General features: G+C 59.7%; 2 protein-coding genes across 2 annotated transcripts; one reads left to right on the top strand and one right to left on the bottom strand.

Annotated features, from left to right (window-relative positions):
• Nucleotides 1-2,046: 2,046 nt before the first annotated feature.
• Nucleotides 2,047-5,787, bottom strand: BESB_043120 (uncharacterized protein; the record flags this gene model as incomplete). Its single annotated transcript, XM_029362763.1, has 1 exon — nt 2,047-5,787. The coding sequence occupies one exon, from the start codon at nt 5,785-5,787 to the stop codon at nt 2,047-2,049; it is 3,741 nt and encodes a 1,246-aa protein (XP_029220129.1).
• Nucleotides 5,788-8,146: 2,359 nt separating this feature from the next.
• On the top strand, nt 8,147-12,421 carry BESB_043110 (uncharacterized protein; the record flags this gene model as incomplete). The annotated part of the gene is made up of 9 exons (XM_029362762.1): nt 8,147-8,258; nt 8,957-9,057; nt 9,277-9,306; nt 9,476-9,541; nt 10,249-10,302; nt 10,526-10,594; nt 11,248-11,306; nt 11,441-11,501; nt 11,999-12,421. 9 exons carry the CDS (start codon nt 8,147-8,149, stop codon nt 12,419-12,421), a joined length of 975 nt encoding a protein of 324 aa, XP_029220128.1.
• Between the last annotated feature and the right edge of the window lie 689 nt (nt 12,422-13,110).

Here is a 13,110-nt window from a genome sequence, read left to right as displayed (position 1 = left end):
TGTACTGGCGCGTGGCACTCATCCAGCACCACAGAAAACTTTGCTTCCGGAGTAACGACTGTGTGGAAAAAAAGACCCGTTGGAGCTGGGAAGTTCACTGGACACGTCACAGTTGGATTCCGTGCGACGCCCGCCGCACCCCCTCCTGTCCGCGAGGCAAGGAAGGCCAAAAAGGTGTCGCGACGCTGCTGATGTCAGTGACCTCGCGGCATTGCGCCGTCTCCGCCTTGTGGAGGCAAGTGGTTTGTTCGGCCAAGGCGTAGAGGGATCTAACAATCATTCCCAGCCAAGCGCGGCTGACGAAGGGCAGAGGAAAACCCCGTGCCGCACTCCGTACCGTGCGGACGGCCACTGTGGGATACACAGCAGCCGGCAGGGGAAGAGACACCAGCAGACGGCGCGGCGGCCGGCACCCTACGAACAAGCACGAGGAAACCCGTCACACCAAGCCTTCGGTCCTACGACAGGCTTTTTAAAGATGGCACCCCCGAGGTTCTCGGGGCGGGACCGGGACTGTGGCAGTATGGAGTATGGAATTCTGCGGGTTTCAAAACCAGTTTTCTCTGATTCATGTCTGCTATAGTGCTGGAGTATGAGGGCAAAGCGCCATCACACCGTAGCTCTGGAGGGACTTTGCATCTCTCTAACCCTAAACCCTAAACTTGGATATTGCATGGCATAGCTTGCCCGCATCATCGAGGCTGGATTCACGGCAGGAGACCCTAGGGCGTCTTCCAAAGAAAAAACGGGAGGCTTCACACATGGTCATCTATAGCTGGTGCAGGAGACAACGAGTGCATATTCGTTCACATCCGAGCTCGTCCAAGTTCGTCAACTCGAACGTCAAGCATGAATTTTTATGCAAAGCGATTTCAAAGCTTGCATAAGGTGCACGTCTCTCACGGGGAGCTGTTCCGTGGAAAACGATTGCAGTTCGGTTTCACGCGGTCTCAATACAGGCTTCATGTGACCTTCCGCTGAGCGTGCAGGACACACGTACAAATAGATGGGCGCCTGAATCTAGATGCGAATCGCCAGCAGCCATTCGCGGAGCACTCAGTGCCGCCGTAGAGAGCGCAAGAATCACCCTAGATAGTACGGTGATACCACACAATGTGATACACTGGCGCCATGGCGTATACGCGGTGCCGTTATCATCGGCCTCAGCCCTAGCAATCTGCCACATGTTGGCTCCACTCGCTGCAGCGTAAAAAAGTGGTTAGCTGCAATGTGCGATGACGAATATCCATGTGCGGGCCGCCAAAAAGGCCGCGCGGTGCAGGTTATTCGACATATTGAAAATTGGTTTCATGGATATGGATCTGAAGACCAGTAGACAGAATTGCAATTGTTTGGTCGCCGAGCATGCTCTCGCGGCCTGCTGGGTTATCTCGTCGGACGGAAGCACCTCACCACAGCCAACCCGCAACTGCAAACATCTGCGAGCGTTCCTCATCTACGGGTGAGAAGAGACGAAAGAAGCCTCAGAAAGGGACGCTTCTAGAACGTTCAAGCTAAACAGCTCCTGGGGGCGGAGCCGTGTTATCGACTGGCCGTCCTCTAGAAGCGAACGCCCGGCCTACCTCGTTAAAAAAAGCCACGTCTGTCTCCACCCTCGGCGCGGCCACCCTGATGGTCGGTGTGTATTCGGGAAGAAACAGGTTTTCAAATGTAACAAAACTATGTGGCTAGCCATGACCACCGGCGCACGCATTGCTCGGCCTGTCACTGGCGCCAGTGCACACAGTGTATACCAAACAGCACTTCGTAAACGCATTTGGAGCTGCACTATGCGAGTACCCCCGTACCCCCCCCCCCCCCCCCCCCCCCCCCCCCCCCCCCCCCCGCACATGAGTCGACGGGGCTTTGCCGGAATGCGATCCCCGTACGCGTGTTCGCCGGGTGACCGAGTCGGCCACGCGGTCTACAAACGGAGGTCTGTATGACGTCCCCCTATGCTGCGTGATTACAAGCTGGAGATAATCACGGCAGCCAAACAAGAATGGCAGCCTAGCCGAGCACAGATCAACTGTGACGTCCAGCCCCCTACATGTGGGAGAAAGATGGCATCGACAGCACCTCGCTGTCGGCTGTCAGGCCGAGTTTATCGAGTTGCTCGTACGGCGCGTTGAGCAGCCTTTGCCGCTCCTCCACGTCCTGCAGCCCCTGCATGGCGTGCTTGGGCACCATCTCGTCGACTGCCAGCGGCTCAGGCCTAGACAGAAGCGACGTGAGGACATCACGGCACGCGACAGGCTCCCTGAGTAGAGAGAAAAACGGCGTCACCGGGGCTGACGGAAGGAGCATGAAGCCGCAGCCATTCCCGCTGAACCTGTCCCTCCCGAGCGCTCCTCTTGCGTCGTGAGCTTGCTCCCCTTCCTCACCCTTCCCATCGTCCCGCCTCCGCCCATGCGGCTCAGAAGCCTCGCCAGTCCCACCGCCACCCTCCGTCCGCGCTTCCCACGCCTCCTCCTTCTCATCACCAGCCTTCTTCACCGCTTCACCCTCACCCGCTTCTCCAGCCGCTGCGCCGGCAGGGTCCTCCTGCCCCGTTTTGCGGGTCTCCGCCCCATTTGGAGACCCTTCGATGTGGTTGGACGGCCGCTGGTCAAGGCACGCGAGTTCGCTTGTGTCGCCAGCAGCCTCCTCGCGGAGTCCGCGCAGGAAGCCTTCAAAGCGTCGCCTGGTCTGCTCAACGCAGCGGTGCTGGCGACGCCCTTCCGCCCGGCCGGGGCCAAAGACGAACGAGCACGAGAACAAACAGTCCCGCGCTGCGCACCCGCCCTCTGGCCTCTCGAGCAGCGACCGCAGCACTTCTCTCAGAACGCTGCAGGGGGCGGCGCCGGACTGCCGTCTCGTGGTCGCGACTCCGGCGCGCTCCCCCCCCGGGCGCTGGTGTGCGCCACTCTCCTGAGGGGTCCCCATTTGACGCTCCAAGACGAGACCTTTTTGAAGGCCCTCGCTCGCTGCGGCGTCGCGGTTGCCGGCGAGACAGCAGTGCTCACACGGGCCGACGCCGGGGTAGCCCAGGTGAACGAGGTGCAGCACGGTGTAGTCTCGCGGCGCCGTGGCACACGAGGCGTCCGTCTGGAGGACGTGGACAGGCCACCGGGCTGCAGCCCAACGCGGATGCGCACGAGGCTCGTGGTTGCTCCGCCCGGCACTCGCCGCGAGGCGCGCCTTCTCCGCTAGATATCTGCCTTGCGACTCCCCGCCCTCTGCGCGCACAGTACACACACACATGCGGAAGCCGTTTCCGTCCAGGACCGGCTTGCGGCAGATGGCGATGAGGTGGCACGAAGACAACGACGCCTCGCTCCCCTTCGCCACCTCGCCTGCCGCGGCTTCTTCGCCAAACCTCGCGCGCGAACCACCCGCCTGCTCCTCGCCCTGCCCAGGGCCTTCCGGAAACCGCCCGGCCTCTCCTGTGCACGCGCCTTGGGCGCCAGAAGGCGGCGCGGCGGAAGGGATCGCCTCTCGCGGAGGAAGGTCCTCCCGCAAGGAACTTGCGTCCTCAAACAGCATCTGCCCAAGATCTGGCTGCGACTCGCGTCTCGGCCCCCGCCAACCGTCGCGGTCGCGGCCTGCGTCGCAAGCGAGCTCCGGCCCTGGGCACGCGCCACCGTCTGCTCTCCACACTGGCGTGGCCAACGACGGAAGGCTCTCTGGTTCAAAGAGAATCAGGCGCGTTCGTACGTTCTCTCCATTCGTGAGTCGCACCGTGACCTCTTTTCCCGCGTGTCTCGCAGCTTTCCAAAGGCAAGGAAAGTCCTCTCCGGCAAGATTCAGCGAGGCACTCGCGCCCGCTGCTCCGCAGGCACCTGCCACGGCCAGATCTCGCGCGGCGGGCGGCTCGCGCGCCGCCCCCAGCTCTACGCGGATATCCTGGATGCCTGCGCGAAGCATGTAGACAGCTTCACTCAGCGAGGCCACGCGTGCAAACGCCTGTGGCAGGTCGGAGGTCCCAAACAGAGGATAGAGCCACGCGCTGTCTGAGGCCCCTTGGCGCCCGTACACGCCCAGACTCTGCACAAACAGCTCGAGGCGTTTCTGGCCGTCCGTTGCGGGCCAGACTAGCGTCTCGCAGGCGTCAGCAGTCCTCCGCGTGTCGATCCGATGAGCAGAAGCGCTGTCCTCCAGAGGCGACTCGAGAAGCGCCGCGCGGTTGGCTCCTGAGACGCCACACATGGGAAACTCCGAGAGGCAGACGCCGAAGGTCAGGTAGCGCTGAAGACGCTCCGTTAAACCGTGCTCACCTAGAAACGCTTCCCACGAGGCGGCTTCGCCCTCGCTGCGCTCCCCGTTGCCGCTAAGTCCCGACCCCGTCTCTGTGCCGCGCCCAGCTGTCTGGGCTCCGTCTCCTTTCGATGCATGTCTCCTGCCCCAGCAGCGGGCCGCAGAGAGGAACTGCGGACTCAAAAACCGGGAAGCGACGCCAGACACGAACTTCATCAGCGAACGCTTCTCGGGCAGCGTCAAAACCGAACTTCCGAATATTGCGCTGCGGTTCAGCGGGACAGCCTCCAACGACAAGGTGGATTTCTCTTTCTGGGTGTTTCCCCACCCGCTTTCCACGCGCAGCGTGAGCGCACGGTTCGATTTTGCGTCCTCATACAGCTGGCCAGAAGGGCCTGCGCGGGCCCCGTTCGAGTGTGCGTCCTCTGTTCTTCTCCCTTTCGCGGTCTCCGCTCGATAGCCTGCCTGATCTTCCTCCTCTGCGCGCTGCGCCCCTCCAGCGACGTGAGAAGACTGCGGAAGCTCCCTGAGGCGCTTGCCGTTCCTCTCCACCGGCGAGAGGGCTGCTCGCTCGTGCGAACCCTCCGCATCGGCATCCCCTGCCTCGCTGGTCTGAAAGTTCCATCGGAAAAGCTCCGGGCCTATCTCGAGGTCGGCCACGAACACCGGCGCCTCCAGAGGCCGAAATTCGAGGTAGCGCGCCGCACCGCACTCGACGAGGATATTAACGATTGGACTGCTGCTGTAGAGAATCCGAGGGAGCAGATCGATCCCGAAGCCGTTGCTTATCGCGGGCCGAAGAAGAGCCTCCTTTTCTCGCTGTTGCCAATCGGCTTCTCGTTCCGCCTCTGCACAAGCCCCGGGCGCCCCAGGTGCGTCCTCGCAGGTGCCTCCAGCAGCAGTCCTCTGTGGGCTCGCAGGCTCGCGAGGACCCGCCGAAGCGGATGCTTGATCAGGTGCGCCTCTGCCAACAGAACACTCTGTGTGCCTTGCAAACGGAAAGAAAGACGCGTGGCGAGAGCGAAAAACTCCAGAGTCCCACGCCGCACTCCCTCCCGGTCTGAAGTGTGTAGGAGACAAGTATAGGTCCGTCGTCGCTTCGTCTGAATCGGGACGCTGGCAGCTGCCTGAGGAGGTCGCGTCACTCGTTGAGTCGTTTTTTGCCTCGCTGGCGGCCGCCGAGGGTCTCGCTGCGGCTCTCTGCCGTCTGTGACACGATAGACTCAGCGCGTTGTCTTCTGCGCATTTCGCTAGAAGCAGATGCAGCTGCTCGGTGGGCACTTGGTCAATTGCCCCTTCTCCTCGTTCTGGACATTCTCCCACCTCCTCTCTCTCAGACGCCCAGGCAAGCAACTCCGAGAGCCTGAGCGTCTGGTAGGCCCCTCCGTAGTTTCCCGAGCTATCAATCTGCACAACGCGCGCTCCGCGGCGTGCCAGAGCTGCCGCGCAGAGGCAAGCGGAAACCCCCGTTCCCACCACCAGCACGTCCGAAGAGAGAGAAGGAGAAGCAGAAGAATAAGGAGAAGACTCGGCGGGCCCGTGAGGCTCCATCGGGGGTAACGTGGACGCGCAGAGAGGGTCGTGACGGGGAAGAACAGAAAGAAGGACGCGCGGGACGTGACTTCTTTCCTTCTCGTTCGCCTGTGAAACTGGCGTAGACTTGAAGTTGGAGGAAGAGAGGATCTGCGGATCGCGCGAGTCGGTGCCGGCGGCATGCGCTGGCAGAAGGAGGCCGGCCGCGGCCTTAGTGCATCCGAAAAAACCTGACAAAAGAAAAGGGCTGTCCGTCGCACCAGAACTCGCTAAAAAGAGCTTCTCTGAGAAGGGCACTTTTCAAGGCGCGTCGCCGTTCATGCAGCAAAAATGCGGAAGTCGAAGGGGTCGTCTGTGCGCGGCAGGCTTCAGGCCTAAGCCCTGCCGTCCTCCACGTCTGTTCCACCGCACTCTAAACCCTCACGGCAAGAATACCTGGAGAAAATCGGAGGATGTCTGTGTTTTGAGACACGATCGACGCTTCACCAGAATCGAACAGAGGTCTCCTCGCTCCGCGGGAGCATGCAGACTGTTTCCGGCGCCCGGGTCACCTGAACCCGTGGGAAAAATGCAGGCTGCTAAGGATCTCTGCTGGAACTTCGACACTTGAAATCTCCAGAAAAAACCGCTACAGCGTCGTCTACGGAAGATATAAGTGGAACGATTCGAGTTCGGTAAAGGGAGAACGGAACTACCCAGTCAACGAAATTCCAGCACGTCGGTGCTTGCTGGCGGAAAGCAGTCCATCTCTCCCCCCCTCGTGGCCCGTGACGACAACGCAGATCCTCCGGTTTTCGTTGCTGTGCAATGGCACGCACACGCTCGCCAATGAGTTCGATAAGACTTGCCGGGTTTTGTGATCTGTCTCAGCCCCTTCTGGGCGCCGAGGCGGCTTTGGTCTGCGGCGCAGCTGCGGGTGTGCGGCTGCGAGAGAAAAGATGCAGCGCAACGGCGCAATTCGCTTAGCTGATTCTCCTGTTCCTCTCACCGGAGTCAGCTGCGAAAAACGCGTAAACGCGTTTCGAACCTGCACACATGGATACAATTCGTTTCTGAGTCTCACTCGTGTCAAAACTTTGTTCCAGTTTGTTCTACCGGTGACGCCAGTAGCCTTGTCTGTTTGCCTGCAGCACCGAAAGAAGGGAAGGCTCATCGCAAAGCCGGGGTCCGAGCGGCGCGGGCGACTCTCCGCCTTGTAAGCCTTGTTTTTCGGTCCGTTCCTTCCTCTTCTGTCGACACCACACAAGCCTGCGGGAGAAAGGACAAACGCTCGGTGCGAATGTGCTTGGCCACGCTGGGTTCGGGAGTCCTACGTTGTTCTCGAGATTTCCAATCGCTCCAACCCTCGGCGTGGGTTTCGTTGTTCCAAAGACCTTCATCGGCGCTCGCTGCTCTATCCGGGACCCGGAGAAACCGTGCACGACCGGTGTCTGACGGGCCGCTCCTGTCGGCTATTTCTCCTATAGATGCGCGCTCTCCGCCGTTTACCTTTTGAACGCGAATTTTTTAGAGTTTGCTCGAGGCTTGCTTTAAACGAAATTCCTGGTTCGGGGCGAAACTTCACCACGACGCTCCAGTAAGACACGCCTATGCGATGACCGCGCAGGACGCATTTTATTTATGTCTGTGTTGCCACCTCTAAGATCGGCTTGGAGCTTCTCCGCTAAACTTTTGGTTAGACTCTCCGGAAGTCAGTTTCGTCGATGTCCCTTCCTTGAACTCGGCGTAGCAATTTGAGCCGTCGAGGCGAGCGGCGTGTGAAAGAGAATTTTTTCACTGTTTTTCTGCGGGATGCTCGGCGATTTAAAGAACTCACGCTTTGTTGTGATTGCATCTGTGTTGTACGCGTGCCCGCTCGCCACTTTGTGTCGCATTTTGTGGTGTCCATACACTTCGCGGGAGTGCTGGTTTCGTGTACGACCTGCTACTCTCGCCGAAACTGCGCACCTTCGTTTCAAGAGAGCTCCTCATCTGTCTTCCGCCGCTCATTCACCCGTGCCATCATGCAATTCTGCCTTCTTTGTCAAATGGGCCCCCTGCCATCTCTCTGGTAACCTTCGCTGCCGAGCATCGAGTAACGCCTCCATGCGAGCGTGGCTTCCCCTTGTTCTAACCAAAGACCATAGAAGGGGCCTTGCACAGCACTGAACTTCAGGGAGGCGCTCAAAGGAAGTTGCTACAGATTCGTTGTCTTTACCTTTACACCTGCGTATACGACTCGTCCATTCAATCTAGTTTCGTTTGTATCCCCGCGTTCCTCGTCTCCTCTCCGTTCCGTATCAATGCTTTCGTGTGGGAACGCAGTGGCCTCTCGCACCCTCTTATCTTTCGAAAGTTCGATTCCCCGCGTTGACGCTGGCTCGGAGGAACCTCAACCATGGGGCAGGGAAGCTCGAAGAAGGACAATGTCGGCGCGCACCTGCGAGAGCAGGCGAGGTTCGTGAAGCGCATGCAGGAGTACCTTAAGAGGCTTGATAAGCTCTTTGCGGGTGAGAGAGGAGGGACGCGATCGTGGGTTTGAGAATTCTCGAGCATCCCAGTGAAAGCTTCCTGACTCTACTGGGGCGGCCGCAGTGACAGTCAATCTGAGTTCCAGCGGACGGACGTCTCTGCCTGTGTGGCCATGGTGGGTGCCTGGTGGGCGAGGCCGGCACCTCCCTGCCTCCATGGTTCTCCCTTTGTCTGCGTCTGTGTGAAATCGTCTGTTTCGTACTGAGCCTGCCACGTCCATCTCAGCGTCTTCCACGTTGCGTCAGCTGTTTTCGAAAGGAGGCCTCCAGGCGGTCGGAGGAGCGGATTAGCGCTGGCGTCCGCTGGCGTCTGTCAGTTCCGTTTGCTCGGCTACAGCAGTCTTCTCTCGCTGCCAGACTTGCCGTCGCGCGCCCGTAATGCTGTCTCTGTCCTCTGTCGCGGTGCTGTGGGCGCTCCGGCTTTTTGATCGAGCGTTTGTGTAGTTGATAAAGGCCCTCGCTCCTCTGCGGAGTGCGGCGCAGAGGAGCGAGGGCCCGTACCGGCGCGTGCCCCCATCTGCGTAGCTCTGCCTCAAGAAATCTGGATTACCAGGCGTCTTGTCTTCGAGATGAACCAAGCCTCTTTCTGACTCTCGTAATGTACTATATCTTAAACGCGTCGCCCATCTGGTCTCACGTCTCTCGGGGCCGTTTGTTGCGGTGCGTGCATCCTGCAGAATGGGAGAAAGTCCACCGGGGCCTTACCCGCGCGTCAGATTCTTTCTTTGTCTCGGGCTGCCAGTACCGCGATAGCATCGTGGCCATCACGCACCAAATGGTAAATCGAGCGCCTAAGCGGGGGCTGGCGGCGGGGTAACGGGGAATCGTCCAAGAAGACCCTCCGAAACCTCCCACTGCGAGCACCCAAGGACGCCAAGACGTCTCTGGCGGAAGCTCCAGCAGCGAGGTTGGCGGAGGCCCCGTGTGTGCCTCGATTTGTGCGGTCTGGCGCTGTACGTTCGCGCACTCCGCCTCCTTTCCTGTTTTCTCTGCTCAGCAAATCTTCGAGAAGGCGCGGGCGGATCTGGTAAGCTAAGGGCCGCGTGGCGCTCTGCGCGCGCAGTGGCAGGACCTCCGAAGGCGCCTTCGCTGGCTGCTGGAGCGCCGGAGGCCTTCACGTGTTTCGCTCGACTGTCTCCGAGTGGCATGCATCCATTTACCTCGCGCAAGTCCGCTGCGTGTGCGCCACTATTCAGCATCCGCAGATTGTGGCTGTCGGGCGGACTGCCGAGGAGCTTTTAAGAAAGGCCAAGAACCTCGAGGTTAGGAGGGATGCCTCTGCATACACTTTGCTTCTCACTTTTCTAGCGTGCGAAGAAACACAGCGAGCACTCTAGATTCATCACGATACCCTGAGTTCATGACTGTGAACGAGGGGGGGGAGGGGGGGAGCGGGACGGAGGAGAAAGACGCAGACTGCAGTTTAGAGTAGATAGGTAGACATTCCTGGAGTCTGACGATGAAAGGTGTCCCAACTACACCGGGAGTGCGGCGCCGCTGACCAGCTCTCCCGTCATGCGCTTTTCTGGGTATTTCCAACGTATGCGCGCCTCTCCCTAACTGAACGCGTCTTGAAAGCTGCCTCGCGGCGATTCTGCAATTTTGAGAGTTCAGACTGCACGAACGAGTTGTAGGATGAACTGTAGTTTTGAGTCTTTGTCGACTGTACTTTTCAAATCATCCAGTGGCGTCGCGCGCACTTTCTGCTTAGCGGAGGGTATTCTTCGTCTTGTTCGCGGGCGAACCGGATTGTAACAGGAAGGCGAGCGAGTAGTTCCAGCTCGTTTGAGATTCGAAGCTGGTGCAGTACCAAACTCTCTGTAAGAAGCGGTATGCGTACATGGCTCTTTCTCTCTCTGGAGATTAACCTCTCTCAGATCGACGTAGTCTGTCCAGCAGGGGGGCCACGCCATGTCTGAGATTCCGGGTCGGTCGGGTGCTGTCTTTGCCCGGCTTCCCTCGAGCGCAGAAACTCGTTGACGACCGAGACAAGCTCTCTCGAAAAGTGACGACGCAGTCTCAGGTACGGCCTTCTCGGCAACGCCGCAGGTAGGGGAAGAAAGCTGTCTATACCTCACACCGGAGTCATCTTCATATTTCGAGGAACCATAATGTGTTTGTTCCTTCAACTTGCGTTATACAGTTCTGGACCGCGGGCTCTTCTCCGCGCCTCTGCGACATGTTTTCTAAGTGTAGGCGCGTCTTCTGCTCGTTTAGACGCGTGGTGTGTTTTGCTCTTTCCCCAGAGGCTCGAAAAGTTGAAAACGAAAAACTCTATGCGCCCAGACCCGAAAACAGAAAACGACATCCAGAAGGTAGGCTCGATGGCTTTCTCCTCGCGGTCGTGGGAGCGCCGAAGCAAGCAGATTATGCCGGGACTGGCCAGAGCGTCGTGCGCAGATCTCAAGTCAGCTTTGGACCAGTAATGAGATTCGTGTTTGCCGTGAAGAGCGTGCAGTGAGGACCGAAGCCCATGGAAGAGCTGGTTAGAGCTCTTTCTCGCAGAACTTGGCGCATGCGCTGCATGCTGATTCTTCAGTGACCCACATCGGTGCAAGAGTCTCATCCGCGTTGTCTCTCTCTCGAGAGGCTTGCCGAACCGAGGTGATGTTGGCCGTCACACTGAGGTGGTGGATGGGAAGGTCCCTAGCGCTTTCTTTTTTGCGCCGTGAAGGCCGTTTTCACCGGAGCTTCGATTTTGTGTGCCTGCATATCAGATGGGTGTTTACGTGTCTCGCAAGGGCGTCCGTCCACTTCCGTATGTTCCTGCTTTATATGTCAAAATCATGAGGCGTCCCGCGCATCGCAGGCGAATGGAGTGGTCTCAGGCCCGCCAGGCGGCCGCGCTGCGGACAGGCGCGCGCGCGAGCAGATGAGAGGGTCGGGCTGCGCCGCGGGACCTTCGGCGCGTGGGTTCGCCTTTCACTCACAGCCTTTTTGGGGTGTGTGTGTGTGTGTGTGGCGGCAGGTGGAGGAGAGGCTGAACAACGCGATCAGCCAGTACAAGCTGAAGGAGCTCGAGACTCAGTAAGACTGCGGGCCCCCGCGTCCTCTGGCCTCTGCCTCGCGCGGCGCCGGTCAGGACGCCAGACCTCTGCAGCGTTTGCATCCCTGCGCAGGCTCTCACTGCTGTAAGGATTTCATGACGCGTGTGTCCTCAGGTTCGAGACCAACAACGCCATGAACACCAAGTACCTCGACGCTATGACTTTGGTCAGCCGAGTGAGTCATCCGCGGTGCGAGACATGCAGAGGAGTGAACCGCTCTTGCGTTCTGCGTAACGGACTCGCGCTCTAAAATATTCTGCGACTGCGGCGCCCGGGCCTGTGCAGCAGAATCGGGGTCGGGAGTGCGCGCGTGTGGGCGGATATATGTGCTGCAGCGCACGCGTATACAGATGTCTTGCGGGGCGCTGATTCGGTGTGTGCCTAGTGAGCCTCTGATGTCGGTGGACATGCAAAGCGGAGGTCCTCGGTCGTGTGTCACCTTGCGTGCCCCCACGACGTATCCCTTCGGTCTGGTGAAGCGTTAGGCGCGAGGTGCTACTTCTCGCAGGGTGATGTTTGCGTGTGCTCACGGCCGCGATTCAATTTTACAAAGGACGCTCGCGGGCGCGTCTGTGCGCCGCTGAGTGCAGAGGCTGTGCAGACCTCGTTGCCGCCGAGGCGCTACGGCTTGTTCCCACGTGCGTTTCTGTGCTGTGTTGTTTGCGGGCGCAGAGCGTGCTGATCGCTATCAAATTTCTTCGTTTGACAACTCCTGAGATGTTGAAGGCGGAGGCGGTTCTGAGCGCAGCGGCGACGTCTTCGTTCCCGTGCGGGCCCATTCCGGTCGCTTCCGACTCCGCTCCTCAATCAGAGACGCGGCTCTCACCGGCCCGGGCCCTCACGACCGCCCAGAGCTCGCCGGCGCAGGTGGGCCCTGGGCCCGGCGTGGGGGCCGAGTGGGGAAGTCGCGGGCAGTCTGCGGGCTCGCAGGGGAATGTTTTGTCTGGCAGCAGCTACGCTCACACGCGCGCGGCAGAGCCCCCGAGCGGCGCTCCGGAGCGCGCTGCCTCGGGGCCCAATTACCCCGAGAACGCGTCCTCCCCTCCAGAGTCGAAAAACCCTTTCGAGGGGGAGGTGTATGAGGCGGAGGCGTAGGGGAGACGCTTGGCCGCCTGAGACCTGCAGCAGAGTCGGCGCAAAGAGGCGCTTGCGTCTATCACCCCGCCGCCAGTTGCTCTGTGTGCCATAGGAAGCGAAGCAGAGTGGAAGGAAAAGGAACGATGCCTGATACATGGCAGCGGGACGTCGGGGCAGGTCTAGATAGGGGTTCGCTGTCGCCGCATAGTCTGTGGACCATAGGAAGGAGGGACGGCGCCGGTGACCACTTAGATGGGACGGTGACTGGTGAACAAGTTGTGTTGGCAGACGCGCTCCCTCGCGTGTGCCAGCCGGCTTTGCTGCCTACTGTGTGGGGGACGGGCGCAGGCGAGGGGGGCGGTCGAAAAAGGGGCGTGTGCGGTCGGATGCGGCAGAGGGCTGCCGTCGGTGAGCGAGCCGCCGGGGAGCTGAAACGGCGTTGCATCACATTCGCTTTCTCCAGAGGGGTGTCAGGTCTGCTCTTTTGAAGCGAAGGGGTTCCTCCGCGTCTGTGTGAAAGCAACCACGCATATTCAAAATGTCGGGTTCTCTCGGCCTGACCCTGTCGAAGGCGTCCAGTGTACAGGCGCTTGTATTTTGAGATTTATGAGTTGTGGTACAGACCCTCATTCGTGAGTTGCAAGAAATCCCTCTTGTATTCGTTGCCGCGGACGGCCTCGATTCATTCTAATGTCGGCCCTACCAGC

Source organism: Besnoitia besnoiti, chromosome III (assembly GCF_002563875.1).
Source record: "Besnoitia besnoiti strain Bb-Ger1 chromosome III, whole genome shotgun sequence".
Classification (NCBI taxonomy): Eukaryota; Apicomplexa; class Conoidasida; order Eucoccidiorida; family Sarcocystidae; genus Besnoitia; species Besnoitia besnoiti.
This window is presented reverse-complemented; position numbering and strand designations above follow the sequence as displayed.